The sequence below is a fragment of the Cyprinodon variegatus genome, unplaced genomic scaffold, assembly GCF_000732505.1.
Source record: "Cyprinodon variegatus isolate N-32 unplaced genomic scaffold, C_variegatus-1.0 Scaffold552, whole genome shotgun sequence".
Classification (NCBI taxonomy): domain Eukaryota; kingdom Metazoa; phylum Chordata; class Actinopteri; order Cyprinodontiformes; family Cyprinodontidae; genus Cyprinodon; species Cyprinodon variegatus.
In genome coordinates, this window is record NW_015151005.1 from 86123 (window position 1) to 105409 (window position 19287).

At 35.6% G+C, this 19287-nt stretch overlaps 1 protein-coding gene across 1 annotated transcript in view; it reads left to right on the forward strand.

The window, feature by feature from the left end:
- LOC107095492 (plexin-A4) overlaps positions 1-19287 on the forward strand; it is a 121742-nt gene that overhangs the window by 53578 nt on the left and 48877 nt on the right. Inside the window, exons 8-14 of the mRNA XM_015391615.1 lie at positions 5187-5387; positions 6090-6186; positions 8414-8604; positions 14412-14563; positions 15276-15399; positions 17123-17259; positions 18867-19034. Coding sequence (XP_015247101.1) covers positions 5187-5387; positions 6090-6186; positions 8414-8604; positions 14412-14563; positions 15276-15399; positions 17123-17259; positions 18867-19034 — 1070 coding nt within the window. The remainder of the gene's footprint in view (positions 1-5186; positions 5388-6089; positions 6187-8413; positions 8605-14411; positions 14564-15275; positions 15400-17122; positions 17260-18866; positions 19035-19287) is intronic.

Here is a 19287-nt window from a genome sequence, read left to right on the forward strand (position 1 = left end):
TTTTTTTATGCAAAAAATATAACTTCTGAGTGAACTGGTAACTGGTTCTTAGACATGCACATGAGTATATGGGAAACAGTATTAAAACCCCAGACATTACAACAACAAAACTGAGCATCCTTGCCAAAAAAAAAATCATAATTTCATCTCAACTAGAGAAATATTCATCTTTGTTTGTTCAAACCTGTAAGACCCCAAATTGCAGTGCTCACATTCTGTTCTTGCATAGCATCTTTGTCACAGTTTGTGTTTACAAACAGAAATCCAAGTTATGCAAGGTCTTTTGGGTTTTACAGATGTGTTATTCGTGACAGTTTTGATGTTTCTAATATTTTTTTCTCTAAAAACTCATTTCATTGGGCTTCACAGGGTTTCACAGCAGATTATGTATATTAGGAGGCAGGCTCGGACTGGGACCGATTTTCGGCCCTGCCTTTTTTACATGTACCCACTTAGAGCTGCTGTTTGGGCACAGTAAGGTTGAATGAGCTATAAGAACAGCAACTTTTAAAGAGAGCGTGTACAAGGAAAAATGGGCTCATGCATGCTCTCGCACGCACATTTTTGGAGAGGGCGGGTCTTTTAAAAAATTCACAAAAATCCTCAATAATACCTTTAACATAGGGCTTGGTAGTTTAAAGAATAATGCTTATTTTTTGCTCACAAGTCATTTTTTTGTGTGTGTGTGAATCTAAAGACCAAACACCATGGATATAGATTTTTTTTGCCACAAGAAACATAGTCTCAAAAAAAACAAAAAAAAACACACATCTGAACTCACAAACCCATCATTTTTCTCTTAAGCCTTGCTTTGCCTTTGTATGCGTCACAGTAAGTATCAGTTTAAATTATCAGTAGTTTAACAAAAGCATGACCCAAGAATACAATGTAAATTCTACAAGACATGAGAGCCACTTTGTGACTGTGAGGTATTATGCTGAGTCGGCTGATAATCACTATATGTACTGTGCTAAATGGAAGATAAGAACTTTGGTTAACTCAGTTCCAAACTTTTTTTTTTATGTTGTTCCTCTCAACATAAAAACCCCCACAGTGCCTTAGCAAACAAAAGGTATGAGCAAATAGGCAATACAATTTAAAACTATAATATTTTCAATATGCCTCTAAAGGAAATTAATTGGAAATAGAATGACAAAAAAAATTATTTGCAGACATCAGTTTCCAATGTTTTATTTATCTTCTTAACAGTTATTAAACTAAATAACAAATATAGAGGTGAATTCTTGCCTCTTGAGTTGTAGGGGGAATGCAGGTTTGCATGCAGAGAAAAAACTGCATTCTGAATTTGTCATAATTGAATTAAGTGATGATGCTGATTAATAATTTGCTTTCCATCCTATTATTAAGTAAAAAAGAAATGTTGATAAAAATGTATAACTAGATTACCAAATGTTTCTTCAATACTTATTTCATAAAGACTTAAGGCCCTTTTTTTCTAAATCTCTACAAAGAATGGTAACTCACTGCAAATTATAAGCAGATTATTATTATTTGAGCAGATAGCTCAAATAATAATAATAAACTAATATGACCAAGTTTAAGATTACTGTATGAACAGCAGATTGGTAAAAAAAACTTTTTTTTTTTTTTTTGTTAACATAAGGTACTAATTTAAAGTGACAATTATATAATGTTTATTATAGATAATGTCCTTTTTAACTCTTTTTTTATTCATGCGATACTGTAAAATCACAGTATTTTTATGGTAGAATATCATATAGTTGTTTCAAACCATAATATTTAACTTTCCATACACACATTCATCTTACCACTTACTGTGTGTAAAGTTTAGTTCTTCAATCATTTCACAGCACTATCATTATAGATCTGTGTCTTAAAGATTCCACTCAGGCACGGTGTCAAGTCATACTTCGGTGCTTTCTGTGTTTTCATTTCCACAAACCAGATCAGATTTATTGTCCCCATTGTTCATGTCTATTAACTGGAAAAGATGTGATTAAAAATGGATTGCATCTCTCTTTGCTCTCCCACTCATTTTCATTCTCCAAATATGACCCTTCATTCTTAGGAAAATGAGATTTGGAAGAGCAAACACACATGCATCGCCACCTTCCTCTCCTCCAACACTGAACTCACCCCCCTCTGTGTGTCATTTATCTATAATGACTTTGTGAATAGTGTCACAGAGCGTTCGGCTCTCTCACCACGTGATGGAGTCACTCACTAGTCAGTCACTCACACAGCCTACCCAAATCAAGTGGCTTTTAATGAACTTCAAACAAGTGTTATCGTACAGTTCAACGTGTGCTCTGCTTCAGCCCTACTCCCCACAACCTCCTCTTGCAGCTCCATCTGTAGGGGGGCTGCTTTTATATCCCCTCCTTTCCTTTTACTCAGACAGACTAAAGCTCCCCCTGTCACATACGCTTAAAGGTGTTCCTGCCTCTTACAGCTTGGCTCTTCTTTTGTTGTTCCACTCTCTCATTTTGCCTGTTTTCTTGTCTCTTCCTCTTTGTACTTCTCTTCTGTAAAACCCATTAAACATTTAGAAGAGCTTTCAGTGAGGCATTGTTCTGTATTTACATTTATAATGTTTACCCCCCCATTCTTTTCTCCCTTTTTTTCTTATTCCTTGAACGTTTTTGTTTGTTTTCTTTTGTTGCACTTGTCCACTTACCACCTCTCTTTGTCCTGCCTTTATGCTGTCTGTTCATCCTTTGGTTGTTAAAATTAGATTTCCAATTGTAACCTGATTTGTGCTCCACCCTTAATCTCCCTCCGTTTCTGTTATCCACTTTTACTACCTTACTTAGGCAGAAGGTAAGCATACTTTTGGAACATCTGTTAGATCTCTATTTCTGTATGTAGATATCTTGAATATCTAGAAATTTTGAATTACTCCAACAATGTCTGCTTCATTCTACAATTCATGCATCAATCTTGAAGATATTAGCAGAGTAGCAAGACGATTTGTCCTCTTCATATATATACATATACATATATATATATATATATATATATATATATATATATATATATATATATATATATATATATATAAATGGAACACAACACCATTAAAACACTGAAAATAATGCATTGATAAGTGGCTGTCTCATTTTAATAGATTGCTATTATAATATAATCTATTGCTTTCCATTATAACTGTTGACGTAAATCATTTGGCCTGAATGGGAACACTGCCCGTCTATTATTGTGATCCATTTGGGCATTAATTTATATTGCCTATTTAAAACTTCCATCACATTTTATCATACTCCTGTTGGAACACAAAAATGTTTAAACAGTACTAATATATGAATAGTACAAAATATTAGGTTGTCACTTTTTATGAACTACAGCATTTTAGGACTGGATTATAAGACACTTCAAATAAGTCACATAAAGTTGTGTTTTAAAATCACAAAGTTGGTTTTAGATGAGCCCTTAAGCCTGAAATAGCATATATCTGATAGCAAATAGCTGATGGTAATATGTTGAAAATGTATGTACCATGGAGAAACTTCATTGAGCTTTCACAAATCACAGCCACGAAACCATGAAATGTATTAAGATTTAATGTGATAGAGCAATACCAACATTCAGTATGTATAAAATAAAGCACTCGTAGTCTTCATTTATTTTTAACAAATGAAATAAACCAGAACTGTGAGGTGTGTGTTAGAACCCTGCAGCTCTGCTTGAAAACCCAGTACCACCAATGAAAAGATCAGCATCAGGACCGAATAAGACACAAGAGGTCAGGGATAAAATATGCAGAAGTTTAAAGCGATTAAGATTCTTCAAAAATATTCGTAGTACTGTATTCAATTGCTAACAGATCACAGTACAATGCATCACTGAAAATGAAAGGAATATAGCAACAAATGCTCAGTCTTCAATTACATTTCTAAAGTTTGTAAAACTATAACGTTCAATTCTGCCCATTTTAAAATCATTAACCCTCAGATGAGTACAATTGCAGCCAAACTCTATATGCATGGGGATATATTTGCATTTTTATATTGCAGAACAACATGTGTTAATTTAAGTAATACAACTCAACCATTGCAAAGTCTTTTTAAACAGGCAATTAAAATATCTAATAAGAAACCATATTCATATCATTAGTGTAACATTCTTAAAAATGTAAACTCTTAACAATTAAAATTTTAATTTTATTGGCCAACATCATTTTTTTTATAAGAATTTTTATGCCCCTTTCACCACCACCACTCAAAGAGTTTGTGAAATCATTTGATGAGGCAGGTGTCGGGTCCACCAGAGCTTCCTTTAGAGGAAGCTGTTATGTCAACTTTAGATCGACATCATTCGGACAAAACTGCTTTTATATATCAGAGCAGCACAGAGCAGGATGTGGAATTCTTTACTATTAAGTCTTTGAGATTGTAGCGCATTAAAGTTTAATATAACAAAGAATTGGCTAAAGGACCATCAGGTGTGTACTCACCATAGTACAGTATGTCATTGCTTTTAAATTCATTGTTTTGATCTGCTCTTTCTTTTATTGCTCTGTTTTTGTAATGTATTTCTGTATTCTAGATTGACCTGTGATTTGATTTTGCACATGTGAAATTTTATGAAGTAAAAGCTATTGCTCTCATAGTCTTAACCTGCTGTCACTCTGCCTCTGCCCAGAGACAACAGGTGAAAATTAGCTTGTAACTATCTTTGGACTGTGCAATATATGTGTTCTCCTGTCAAATAAATAAACGAGTGAATACTTTCTCTGTTTCAAACCTACCAGTGCATAACTGTCAATCTAAACTGACTGAGTAAGGAAAGCCTTAATGAAAGAAGCATTCTTTTGTCCCATGGAGCTTTTGAAAAGGCTTTAGAGTTCCACAGCTAAAGTGAATCAACATTTCAACACAGTATTGATTATTCCACCAACCTGATTTTATCTCAAAAAGGTTATTGTTGATGGAATGACATTGAAAGTCTTGTTGAAACTGTTATGAAAACAATGTCAGTGAGACAGCAACATTTTGAAGGTGCTCTGGATCTTTTTTTTTTTTTAAATCCACTTAACAATTATGGGCAATTATGTTTTAATGTGTTTTTATGGAGCCCTATATTAGTCTTATTGTGTAGACTGTGTGTACTATTCTAAAAAAACAAAAGCTATTTGTCTGAATTCATAATTATAAAATAATAACTCTAAACCTTTGCCTATATTTCAGGGCTGTCCACAGTTGCTCCCTGCAGAAAGGATACTGGTGCCAGTCAATGTGGTAAAGCCCATTACCCTGCGGGCTAAGAACCTACCCCAGCCCCAGTCTGGACAAAGAGGGTACGAGTGCCTCCTAACCATCCAGGGAAATGATATCAGAGTTCCTGCCCTGCGTTTTAACAGCTCTTCAGTGCAATGTCAAAACAAATCGGTAAGATGAAGCATCAGCAATAGATCACATTCCTTCAATCTTGCTGAAGACTTTCAGTACTTTAAATCTATTCTTTAAAAGTTTTGGTTTCTTCCACTGATTATTTCACCAATAAAAGGTAAGTTTAGTTCTCCGGGTATAAAAGGATTATATGAGATAAGAGCGTAACTTTGTCTCCCCTCCATCGAGGCTCCATCCTCTCACTGAATAACGCATTGACAGCAAGTATGAACGGCTTTATGCTGGTCTTGATGCTAATCGTCTGTTGATACAATAACATCCCATCTTCCTGTCTGTCTTCATCACTCTCTGCGTGTGTGTGTTAATGTGTGCATGTCAGGATGTCTGTGGGATTGTGTGTGTATAATCACAGTACAGGGCAAACATTGTAGTTTGATTGAGCTGTGAAAGAGGGAAACTGTAATTTAGCAGAAAATTATGATTCTAGCACCAACCTCTTATGCCGCTGGTGAAACAGAACCAAATGAAAAATAATCTCGTCTTTGAATGCTCTCCAGAGTGTGTGTAGGTGAGTGTGTTAACTGAGTATAAAGCCACCTGTTGTGGCTGATTATGCATTTTAGGGATGAAAGGGGAAATTATGCACTAAAAGCATTTGAACATGTAAATAACACACAGTGTGATGATTTCACTCTCTTAAATTCACTCAAACTTGCCTCATTCTTGTTGCTATGGTTATAGTATTCATATGACGGGATGGAGATGAGCAGTCTTCCTGTGGAGTTGACCGTCATCTGGAACGGAGATTTCAGCATTGATAACCCCACCCACAACAAAGGTGAGTACTCAGACAGACGCAGGCGCTTGTGTACTCATGTGCACAGACACATGGAGAAACATCTGCTCATCAGCTTATTCAGTTTACACCCAGTCCAACATGGTCTCCACACAAACTGTCAACTAGACATACATAGTAGAAGCTACTTCCTCTAAATTGTTGCCCTTGCAGCCTGTCTCCATAGCAACAGGTGATGGTGTGCTGAGGTGAGGCATCCATTCCCTGATGTTGCCATGAAGGGTGGTTAACTTCAATACATCCTCTTTTTTTTCCCCCTTTTTGTCCATTTGGTTCCTCTTTTTCCCCATCTGGCTGCCTAGCTGTTATACGTTCTCTATATCTATAGAAGAATATCCTATTTCCAGAGCAATTTAATTTCAGAAGGCCTTATGTACTGTAGTAACATTAACTCTCATCTTAATGCCTTTCTTAGTTTTCTGTCAGCTTTGATGAATATTGCCTCTCCCTAATAGCAATTCCAAAGAAACCTTTCCTTGAAAATAGAAAAATGCATGACACTAATAAACATACACAAACATATAAACATTGATGTCTGCATTTGTCCGGCTAAGGTTTAGATGGGAAAACAATGGATTGGCAAGCAAATGCGTCTGACCTATATTCCAATTAAAATAAGGAATATTATCCAGTTAACGATGGCTCCCAACTTTGCAGACAATCCTCTGTTAAAGCTACCGGCTGTCTTTTAAAGAATGGATGCTGAACTTAAAGGTATAGTGGAGGATGTTGGATGGATCATCAAAATAAGTGGTCCTCCTAATTTTCAATCATTCTGGTGATTTGTTTACGTAAGGCCTTCCAACGTGCTCGTCCCCATTTTCACTCACTGATGATGGTCTGACATACTGGACAAAATTGCAACTCTTCTTTTTTTAAATGTAAGATTGTATCAGCGATGCAAACAGCAACTTTTAAACAGAGCGTGCACGAGCCCATTTCTCCTTGTGCATGCTCTTTGGGGGAGTGTTGGCCTAGTGGTTAGAGCAGTGTTCTTGTGCTCTGAGAAGGTTGCAAGTACCCAGTTCAATCCCCATAGCCTGTACCCTGGGTCCCTTTTCTAAATTAAAGAGGGGGGGTCTTCAAAAATTTGCAAAAACCCTCCACTATGCCTTTAAGCATTATAGGTGATGTAAGAGCAACTTGAACCAAGCCTTGAATGCATACATTGTACAGTAGATGGGTAAATCTTCCCATATGTTATTATTTACTTATGTTTTATATGACATATTGAAATTTTCTGAGGATCTGGAGTGCATCATTTTCCATTAGCTGTAAGTCAAATTGATCTAAATTAACACGAGAAATAGCACTTTATATATAATTAACCTACAAAATATACAAATTCTACTTGTTGAATTGAATTACCCAAAACTGATGACAGCTTGCATTTTAGAGAAATTCACTTGTAGCTTACATTATGATCACGTCCTACAAACAGCTCCTTTAGTTATTCATTCTTGTATGCGTGAAATAAAATATGCACTTAGAACTTGCTTTCTCTGTTTAGATCTGACTCTTCTTTAAAATGCAGATTTGCAACTAAAAATTTGCATTTTCAGCATTCAGCTGAGTTATTCAGTTTAGCCAGTGATAATTCACAACGGTAAGCAATTTATGTTGTACCAGGAAGACATCAGCATGTGGTGGCTTGTGGTCTTGCAACAGGAAACCTGCTTTTTTTCTCCAAAGGCAGTGGAGTCAGGCGTGTGAAATATACTGTTGAAATGTGTATTACATGCCAAGATGACACTTAGCTGCAAGGCAAAGTTCATAGGGTTTGTGGTCGTATTTACATGTGCTGTGTAAAAAAACACATCTGCAAAATATATCCTTGAGGATGAGTGCAGAATCAAAGAGGCAACAAAAGTTTCAAAGGAGATGCTTGAAATGGAGAATGCTTCTCATGCTGCCTCCTACCTTTGTTTGCCTGCAGAGGAAGCATCTCCTGGAGCGTTTTTTTTTTTTTTTGATGGGCACTTCATACACGCATCTAATGGCAATTAAAAGAGAAAATGGCTGGTCTGTTGCCATGGAGATGATATGTTAAATGCGTAGTGGGTGACGAGAGACAAGAATGTAGGAAACTCTGTGAGAAAAGGCAGGAGGGAAGGGCAGTATAAGGGGATGATGTCTGGAATAATAAGATTTTTGTAGGAGTTAAGGTTATCTATAGTTGTCTAACATATCTCTCCTTCTTACTGTGCAGTTCATCTTTATAAGTGTGATGCTCAGCGCGGAAGCTGCGGTTTGTGTCTGAAAGCAGACCCACTGTTTGGGTGCGTTTGGTGTACAGGAGAGAACCGCTGCACCCTCAAGCAACACTGCCCCTTCCCAGACAGCCAGCTCCTGGAGCCCAACGGGATCAACAGCAAATGCACACACCCAAAAATTACACAGGTGAGACAAACACAACAATAGTAATGCATTTGAGAACACAGCAGATTCTGTTTTTAAACAAAATATGTAAAGAAATCCAGCAGGTTGATTCACTCCACAGGAAAGAAACAGAGCTTAAAAGAGTTTTTCTTTACCAGAAAACTACTTTAGGAGCAGAAAACAGTGCTTGAAAATGTAGTTTTCCTGTGATTCATTTCAGTGAATGGTTTTTGAGAACTACTTCACATTTATTATGCAGCTTCTGCCACCTGTGAACTGATGTTCTGGCCGAGACAGATTAGACTACATTCCACAGTTCAACTGCTTAACTCCTTCATTTTCTATTTGCTTAAGGTCAGGGGACTGGACTAGCAGTTTTTTTTTTTACTTTCTTACTGGTTTATTTACAACAGTTTTATTGAAAACAGTATCATTTGCATTATGCATTAGTTCCTGGGTTTCATCACAGGCTGAGATTTTCTTTTCAATCTGTTTTTATTGATTTTGTCTTTAAATAGTGTTTTTGTTCATTTTTTTTACATGTGGAGCACTTTGTGACAGCTGTGTTTGTTTTTAAATGTTTTATAAACAAAATAAGTGTACAGGGATAATGGTTCACACATTCATGCTGCATATACTGTGCTGTCTGATATTGGTATATATTGGTATGTATATATGAAATGAGTACAAGATAGTTTTATGTCTGAACACAGGCAGAATGTTTATATGGAGAACTAAATGTGCAATGCACAATTCTGTAGTGTAGCTTTTATAATTTACACTAAAACACAACAGAGGATGTCCAATTATTAATATTTCAAAACAGTATGGTTTTCAATAGAGCTATGATAAAGAAAGGTGGACTGAACCCTTCTTTACATCATTGTGCTTTTTGTCCAAAAATGATGTACACTTTAATATAATAACATCCAGCTGAATGTAAAACAAAAAAACAATGTATCCGCATTCATCTACCTGTCGCATCCAATCCGCCAAACATTGTTCAATATATAATATGCAAGTCTGAGAAATTTCTACTGAAGACAGTAGAGTTTTTGAACAGCTGCACTTGCTTCAGTCAGGTAAAGTTAGGACACTAGAGTATATAATTATAGAAAAACCTCCAAACATTTGGTAAAGACAGCCTTTTCTAAATATTAACATTGTCTGCTTATGTATAATCCATGGATACAGTCATGGCTATACCTGCTTATCTATTTTATTCATTTAAAGAAATTTAACCAATCCTTGTGTTAGTTCTATTCCTTTCCCTTTTATAGGTTTTGAATAATATATCGAACAACCCATTTAACCTCAATTTCCAGATAGGGTCACAGTTTAAGAAGACAATTTGCAGAGTTAGACCTTAAGGAAAGGGGCTTCTGTTTGTCAGTTTTCTTTTTGTTTATGTAGTTTTTTTGTTTTTTTTTTAAAGAATTTAATCCACATTGCTTTGTTTTTTTTTTTATCATCCTCCTCCAGATGTTTATTTATTATGCTTCACATAATCAACAGTATTTCTGTCATAACTGCTTATTATGTTGATTTTATTTTTTTACAACTTTGCTGCAATCAATCTTCAATTATTATTTTTTTATCAAGACAGGGAATTACTTATTCATTTTGGATTACTAATGTTTTAAACAAAACACTTTATCCATGCAAATAGTACATGCTTGGTGAATTTGGATTTATAGACCACAAGATTGCAGTATGATTTAAACATTTTTTTCCCAATAATGCCAGTAAATTACATAAGCTAAGCTAATAATTGTGTTTCATCAAGAGATATTCAGTACCAGTAGAAATAATGTAAAATATTAACCTATTTTATAAGAAGTAAAATATTATTTTAAATCTATCTTATGTAGCATGTTTTAAAGTCTGAAAAATAGGAAAACTGCATTTTTACTTTTGGTAGTTATGAATCACCTGAGGAGATGTTTACACAAACCCCTCATTTAATATGGCACAGCCCTGAAAACACTGTCTGGGGATAGACTTGACCCGTGTCCAACGTATAAAAAGGTTATGTGATAGGGGTCAGTGAGATGAAAGATACAAGGACCCATAGGAAAGATGAAAGAAAAGCTACCCAGATAATGGGAGCGGAGGATGTGTTGGGATTATATAAAGGAGAACTGGTGATGGATGGCTAGATTGAGCAGGAATTTAATTACATAAGGCTGTAAGGTTGAAGAACGTCCTTCTGTTCTTTCTCTCCTTTTTTTCAGTAATAGTGCATAGGTTCACTCTAGATTCTATTAAGGAAAACAGTCACTTAATAGACACTGCAAAATCATTAATGTTGTTAGGTTGTTTTTTTTGTCAAATTAGCCTCAGACTTTAATGTATTTTATTGGAGTTTTGTTGCAGTAAACTGCAAATGGGATTAAACAAAGTCTTTCTCCTTAGCACTGTTTATAGTTGCCTTATTAGAAGGGTCTCCCACTTGATCTATAAACCTCTGCTTAGTCACTTTCTTTGCTGCTTTCCTTGCATGACCTCTCAGTTAATCTAGGTGATCACATGTTGTTTCTGTTGTCATTATCCCATTCTTTATTTGTTGATTATGCATTGAAAAGTGTTTTATCACTATTGTGCTTTTTGTTTGCAAATATTTCCTTAAAAAAATTAATAGGCCTTCACATAACATCTGAACTTATACTGGGATTAAATAACAAACGGCTAGAAATGTTGGTGCAATTTATGGGACTTATAAGGACAGCTGGTTGCTATGAATATCGTTCTAAAAGTAAAGAGGGATGAATAAAACACATTTTTTTGGAAAAAAAAAGAAGCTTTACCTTTAATTTTCCTTTTATGTGCTGCTCTGTGTAGGCATGTTTCATAGCTTAGTTTTAGCGTCACACATCTAATTTAAATAAGTATTTCAGATGTATTCTGTAGAACATGATCCTTTTTTAAATAATTAAACCTGTTTTATTAAATTTGAAACATAGAAGGTAAAGGATGCTGGACCTTGGAGTTTTATTTAATTTTCATATAAAATACAGTGAAGTTTGACTGTTATTGTTCTCAATGTAACAGTTTATTTCACAGACAATTACGTGTTTAGTCCTCATCCACAAATTGGTTTGATTGCCCCCATTTGTTGACAAAGAAAAGAACTTGACTTAATCTAGATTTCGAATGCTCAGTAAAACATACAAACCCAAATATGATTTAAACCCACTATGCCTTGTAGCAGATAGAAGTCAGTCTTCTTAAGTGAAGCTCTAGTGTTTGTTTTAACTCATTTCATTGGAGTTATTCAGTGAGATGAGCCTGTCTGTCTTCTAGAATTGCTGTTACTGCTTCCTATGGGACATATTGCAGCCTTCTCGTGTCCCTCATAAAAACTGTCAGCAGTGAGGACTTTTCTAAGACAAAGCAGCCTTTAATGCATTCCAAAACACTTCATCATAATGACATTTCCAAACAATAATATGAGTGACTTGCATAGAACAATTAAAAAAAAAAACAAGAGAAGTGATTGTTTGCCTTTAGAAAAAGCATCAATTATCTTGTCAGATTAAAAAATCTAATCAATTCCTTATTTTGTCCTTCTCCTACATATTTCTCCCCCTTTTTATTTATCTTATGTCAATCCTTTGAAATCAAATATTATTTTTCTTATCAATTGTGAGCCACAAGGCCTTATGTTCCAATTTTTTTATCTTTATTTTTAATTGGATGTAATGTATTTCTTTCCCAAATGGCTTTTTTTTTTCATTAAGAAACCCATAGGGAGCCTTATTAATCAGACACATTGAACGCTTTCACAAAATATCATCTGCTTGGCAGTCTCAAGTCTTTTGATTAACTTAGTTTAAACTTGGCTGAAAATTCCTACAAGTTAAGCTCCATCAGGTTATTTTATTCTTTTACATGTTTCATTCTTATTTTTTTTTTTTGTAATATAGAATAAATGTATCCTCTATGACCCACAGTGGGGACAACAACATTCCCACTCATTTGTTCAGGCCTCCACCTGTCATGTGAAACCCACAGGGGGGGTCACTTTGCCACATCTATACAGAAATGGGAAGAGCTGCCATTACAGCTGGCTCCTGTCTACAGCCTGGAGGACTTTATGTGGCAGAGACTGATGAGTACATACTACTCTGTCTTAGTTTGTAACATCTATCCATCTGGACAGGGCTGATGATGTGCACTCACACACAGGCTGGCCAAGAGGTAGTTTTGTAAGAACGTGGTAATGGATGTTGCAGCCACATTACTTGCATGAGAGATGGTCCCGATAAATCAAATGGACACTGATCACTTTGAGGATGTCACCCAATGTCAGGATCTATGTTAATACGAATGTAACTGACAGTTGTAGACTTTAAATACAAGTTGAAGAAGACAGAGGGCTTACCGCTTCATTTATTTGGCATCTGAGCTTTTATTTTGTAGTTATTTTGGTCTCCTCCTAGATTATATGTGAACACAAAAAAATTATAATTAGAAATTGAAATTAACACTTTTCCCCTGAAAGCTAAAAAAAAACAAGCCTCCTTATTAGGTTTAATTGTTCAGTTTCTTGCTCACCTTAGGTAGCTATTGGCTCTGAATAGGTCCTCTGTTAATACAGCAATTGTAAAATCCAGCACTAATGAGTAGTGCATTTTTAGAAGAGCAATGCTGTTGGCATTTGGGAAGTAATTACTTTAGCAAAGAATGGTTGAGGTGCTTAATGTATTCAGAATTAGTCAATACTTAGAACTCTCATATATCACCAACTTTGCAACATCTTAGTATAAATTGTTTGCATTTCTATAAGTTATGGAAGAGTTTACATGGGTGTATTTAGAGAATGCATGAGTTATTAATTCCCCTAGGAAAGTATCCACGCTACTTGAATAATTTTTTTTTTTTGATAAAGGTAAAAAGAAGTGTGATGCACATTCTTATTGACCAACCCTTTTTTGCAATTCCTTCTCTTGCCACCTACTGTTCATTAATTTGATAGCTTTTGACTTTGACTGAGCCAAATTGTTAAATCTTAACCTTTCCATTGTATCTCAGGCCATATGTTTGGCTTTTTTTGTGCTCCAGGCTGTACCTCTGTTCCAGTCTCAATTAAACCTTAGTTATGTTTTCTTTAACTCCACCAATCCTCCAATTAAATTACCAGCGTTGCCATAGCAATATACAGTAGCCACCACCATTTGTTATTGTGGGGTTGTATGTTAGGGTTGATGTAAAGTGTTTTTGCCACTTATTGGATTTTGAAGGACTGTGCTTTTCCAATTCTTTCAAGATGGTCGGATTTTTGCAGCGCTGAACTTTTTCCATTTTCGGGTGATGGATGCAGTGTTTTTTGTTCATCTAAACCTGAAATAAACCTCTTCACTACCTCAGCCCTTACCTGTATGCTGTGTTTATAGCATAGCTGTGTTCATAGTGAGATAAATCATAACCAAGTTGGCTCTGTTTAAAAGTATGAGACTATTCAGTCAGGTATTTATTTACTAGAAAGTTTACTTACCTTTTCATTTATCACCACCAACAGCTTTTTGTTTGTCACAAACGGTCAAAATTAAACGCATTTAAGTTTAAGGTTGCCGACTAATGAAATGTAAAAAAGTCACAGAGGTTTGAATACCTTTGCACCTTCATACATTTAATAAACAGACACACACAAGTAAAATGGGATTATCTGTTTAGAGGAAAACTAGAAGATATCAAGTTTTACTTAGTATGAGTTGCAGCTATTAGCTGTCTTATTTTCCGCTACGCATTAATAAAAAAAAAGTATTTCTTAATGTTGAAGTGACCTGAATTACAGAAATAATCAGTCAAGTTTTTGGTCCCAACAGATTAATCCTCTGCGGGGCCCCAGGGAGGGAGGAACTCTGGTGACTATCCGGGGTATAAACCTGGGACTGGACTTCAGAGAGATTGAGGGCAACGTGAAAGTGGCGGAAGTGGACTGCACTCCCATACGTGAAGGTTACATCCCTGCTGAACAGTAAGTCATGTTTTTAATTCCAAAATACTGTTAAATATTAAAAACCTTAATACCCTCTGTGTTTGTTCTTGCTTAAGTTATTTATATAAAACCAAAAAAAAGAAGAAAAAAAAAACGGTTTAATATGATAAATATTTTTTACCTGAAATAGTTGTCAAACTGGTGTAAATTTAGATCAAGGACTTGAAACATAACTACATCAAGAGTGCAAAATTTGAGTATTAAGTGTGTCTTTGAGCAAAATTGATAATAATTTATGTAGGCAGACATTCAAACAGCTGTACATGCATTAGTTCCTAAAATCCAATAATCACTGTAGAATATTATGAAGGTTAAATGTGGTTGACGTTCAAGTAAATCCACAGCCTTGGCTTCTTGCAGGTACCATCTGTCAAATTAGTTTAAAGTTGGCTTATCAACAGACACAGCGGTTCTGCTTAGAAAGAAAGTTGTGGGCTAGCACTTTCTTGGTTAGTGCTGACCCAGCAGAGGTAGCTGTAGCTGAGGTCATAGACTTTCTTCCTTTTTCTGCCTCATATTTGCCGTTCATTGGAGGTAAAGCTACTCCCAAAGCAGCAGTGTTTTGGATTTCTTGCATCAAAAAAAACTTTTCTTGGACAGTTTTCTCTTTACTCCTAGGCTAGAATACCTCTAACAGCAGAAACTTTATCAGTTTATCTGGATTTTTATATATTTTAATTTATGTTTACAGGATTGTTTGTGAGATGGGTCGAGCAGAGATGAGCCAGTACACTGGGAACGTGCAAGTGTGTGTTGGCGTTGGAGCATGCAGACCCGAATTCATGGCAAAATCATCCAAGTACTTCTACTTTGTGGTGAGTGTGTGTTTTTAGTTGAGTTTTTTTCTCTCTTATGGTTTTTAAATTTCAGTTTATGATGGTAAAAATACATTTAACTCTGCACTTGCGACTTATTGAGTCTTAACTGCCTTGGAAACTCTCCATTATGACAGCCTGTTATCAGGTGTTTTTCTATTTTCACTCATTGTGTTAATATATGTAGGGTTTTTTGGCTGCCTTCCCACATGATGACTTTTCTCTCATCTGTGTATCAGTTGTGAGACATGACTGGCACTCACTAATGAGCTTAGGATGAGATGGAGAAGCTAATGGTTCTAAAAGCATTTTCTGACACGAACTCATAAAGAAACACATTCCACCCACTGCTGTGCTCTTTCAATACCCTCCCAGCACATAGTCACCAAAACAGTTGCACGTTGTGGAATAAATTTCCACTGCTTGCTTTTATGTACTTGTTTTGATGCTAGTGTATCATTTTTTAACTGTTATCCTTAAAGGATGCTTGCTGGAGTTTATTTCTCACTAAGGCGTCTTTACAAAGAGGTATGAGATGTAACATCTAAACATCAAACACAACAGGTTTTATACGGGACCGTTCGGATGTCAGATGACTTCATAATGGCTTGGCGTTATGACCAGCTTCTACTGGACTTGATTAACTACTGCTGTGTCGGTCTTATGAAACATGATATTTATTACCTGTTGCCAGTGGGATCTGCGACAACAGTTTGTGGTACATTTATTCAGTCATACTAAATAGATTAAAATATGACTGTTTTGGTATTCTTTAGAATTTGATCTGTGGTCTTTTCTGAAATTTTTTTAAACAAATCGCAGTGCTTAGGGAAGTTCACACCTTAGCTAGCTTCCTATATCAATTTGGTTTGCATTGAACAGTGTAAGTGGAAGATTCTGTGCCTCTTTTCTGGAGCAGGGGTCATGATAGCCAATAGAGTGCAAGCTTTACTGGATTCTCTGTTCTAGCGTGCATAAATCCACTGACTCATTATCAGACCTCTGACAAGGTTGTAAAACTATCGAGAATGTGTTTTAGCTATTGGATTCTGGTGTTTGGTTAGGGATTATGTCTGAAAGTTATAGGACATTGTAGTTGTACTCAAAAGAATGTATACCTTTAAATTGACTTAAGATATACAAATGTTTGTCAGCATTTCCAAATCTAGCATCACCCAGGAGAGATAGATACACACCAGTATCTGCTAAACTCAGCTTTGCCTTAATTCACTCCTCCAGCAGTTCAATGAATTTCACCTAGCAACAACCTGGTATCCAGGGGTAGCTGGCCTTTCCTTTGTAACATTAAACATTAGGGTTTAACATTTAAAAAAAGCAACAATAGAGAAAAGCAAAACAGTACCACATATGGAAGTATAGCTCCCTGGTTGCTGCTTAAGTTTCAGTGGTCAGGCCATCATAGAAAATAGTTTCTACTTAAATAGCTTCTTACAGGTGTGATACTTCCTCTGGTTTCTTCTTGTGTCTTTGAAGAGACATGACACTGGAGAACAGGCAGAGTTTCTAACCAGCTACAATTCGTTCAGACCTAGAATCCTTTAACTTAGATGATTTTTCAGTGCATCTCAGTTTGTTTGTTTTTTGTGTGTATTCTATAACACAAACCATGTTGATGTTTTTTGTTGTGCTTCACCTAATTTAATATGCAATGTCTGTTTCCCTACATTTGTCTGTTATTTTTCTTCTAATTGAACTCACATAGGTCCCACGAATTACTGGGCTGAAGCCGAGCCGTGGACCGGTGTCTGGGGGAACAATTGTCAACATCACAGGCAGCCACTTGGATGCTGGGAGCAATGTGTCAGTTATGTTTAAAGATCAGCCATGTACTTACTTGAGGTTAGTGGGAACATGGCTCACTTGACCCTGCCAATCATTCTTCAAAGACTTAATTAAAAGCTCAGTCAAAGTCTGTTTTCGTCAAAGCGGAACCCATTAATGGCTGTGACACTTCTGATCATGAACTGCCTGAAAAATAAGTGCAACCAAAAATGTTTATCAATATTCATGCTGATAGTTTTATTTAATAAACCCTGTACATTTAACACACTAGGTTATAAACAGGGATGAAAGTAGTTCTAGATTATTATCCGTACTATATAATAAAACCAGTATTTGGCTCATACTATTTTCCCAATCCTACATTTATTTTGAATGTTTGGATGATTTTTGATATAAACCAGTATGACCTATATACTAATAGCTCAGTTGTAATTTTATATTTTAGATATTAAGCCCTTAGTATCTCCATTTTGATTATTCAAGAGAACTAATAAATAATAGAATAATATTTGATAATTAAAATGCACATTCCTTATTTGCTGGTTTTTTTGAATAATTCTAGTATTTCCCTCTTTTTCATTCATTTTTGAAATATTGAATGTAAATACCCTATCACCATTTAGAAAGCCTTAACTGGTCAATTTTGGCTATTCTGTAACTCAGGCTACCTTAACACCTCCAGAACTCTTGGTTGAAAGAAATATATAGAAAATAAAAGCAGCTACTTTATTTTAACAAACTGGTTCATGGTAGATGGTTATAACAGTTTCACCCATGTTTCTCAAACATTTTCCTTTAATCCCCTCATAGGGGCTTGATAATTATACAGAGAACCTCCAAAACTGCCTTACGCTTTCATGACAATTCAAACTTTGTTTAAAAAATGTAAGCTAAAATATTTAAAGGAAATATTGAAACATTTGTTTATGATTATACAATGACCACTCTGCAACCTAATTAGAATGATAAAAGTAGACGAATGGTAAGAGAGAGAAATATTCAAAGAAGGTCTGTGCCTTTTCACATGGGTCTTCATCCAAAAATCTACAATTATATAGTGAAATATTTATTCTGTATAAAATATAGGATTTCCTTTGGTAGAGATTAAAGAAAGTTTTGCATCACCTCTCAACATCTTAAATTATATTAGACAAAGTGTTTTACTGTGGGCTGATGCTTTGTTCAATTACTTATGGCAAGAGCAGAGACAGCCGAGCACTCTGATGATCTTAAAAGAGTAAGGAGCAGGCTGAGCGCACCGCTGCAGCACGTAAGCGCAGAGATTGAGCTAAACATAAGGAAAAAATGAGTTGTGCGTGAGATCAGCTGGTGAAGAAAAGCTTATCAGAGTTTAGTACACAACAGATACTTAAACCCTGTGGACCTGCCTCCATGCATGCTTAGATTGGTAACAGTGTGCCGAAGTTGGTTTCACAAGTTATGCATGTTATAGCCGGCAGCTCTTCTCAGTTCTGTGCACCAACTCTAAGTCTTTCACTGGTACCTCGTACCAAACTTCGTTTTTTTTTTTTCCTTTATCATTTTGCAACATGTACAATGGAAAGCAAATGAAAATCATGAACCCATCATGCTTTCAAATTGCCATAAACCATTAACTCACAGAATAAAACTAACATAGCATCTCTAACTCCGTTACATTGTAGGAGGGGTGGCCAGTGGCTAACCTGCCGAACACATGCCTCCCTGCATGGCTACGGGAATGTTTCTGTGTCTGTGAGTATAGATAGAGCCCAGCTCCAGAGAGATCTGCAGTTTGAATATGTGGAGGACCCAACAATAACGAAGATAGAGCCGGAATGGAGCATCTACAGGTATGTCACCAGGAAGAAGTTCGACAAGCATTTAATGTTACTGTTGATATTTAAGATGGAAAACATCTTTAAAACATGTCTTTGCCTTGTTAGGTAAAGATTCATGAACAACATATAGAAACTATATAAAATCTAAACATCTCTTAAAGTTATTTGCAAATTGATTCACATATCCTACTATTTTTAATTATTTCTCTCCTTCGTTAAAATATCATTGAATATAAAAAGTATCTTATTGACTGAAAATGTGAGT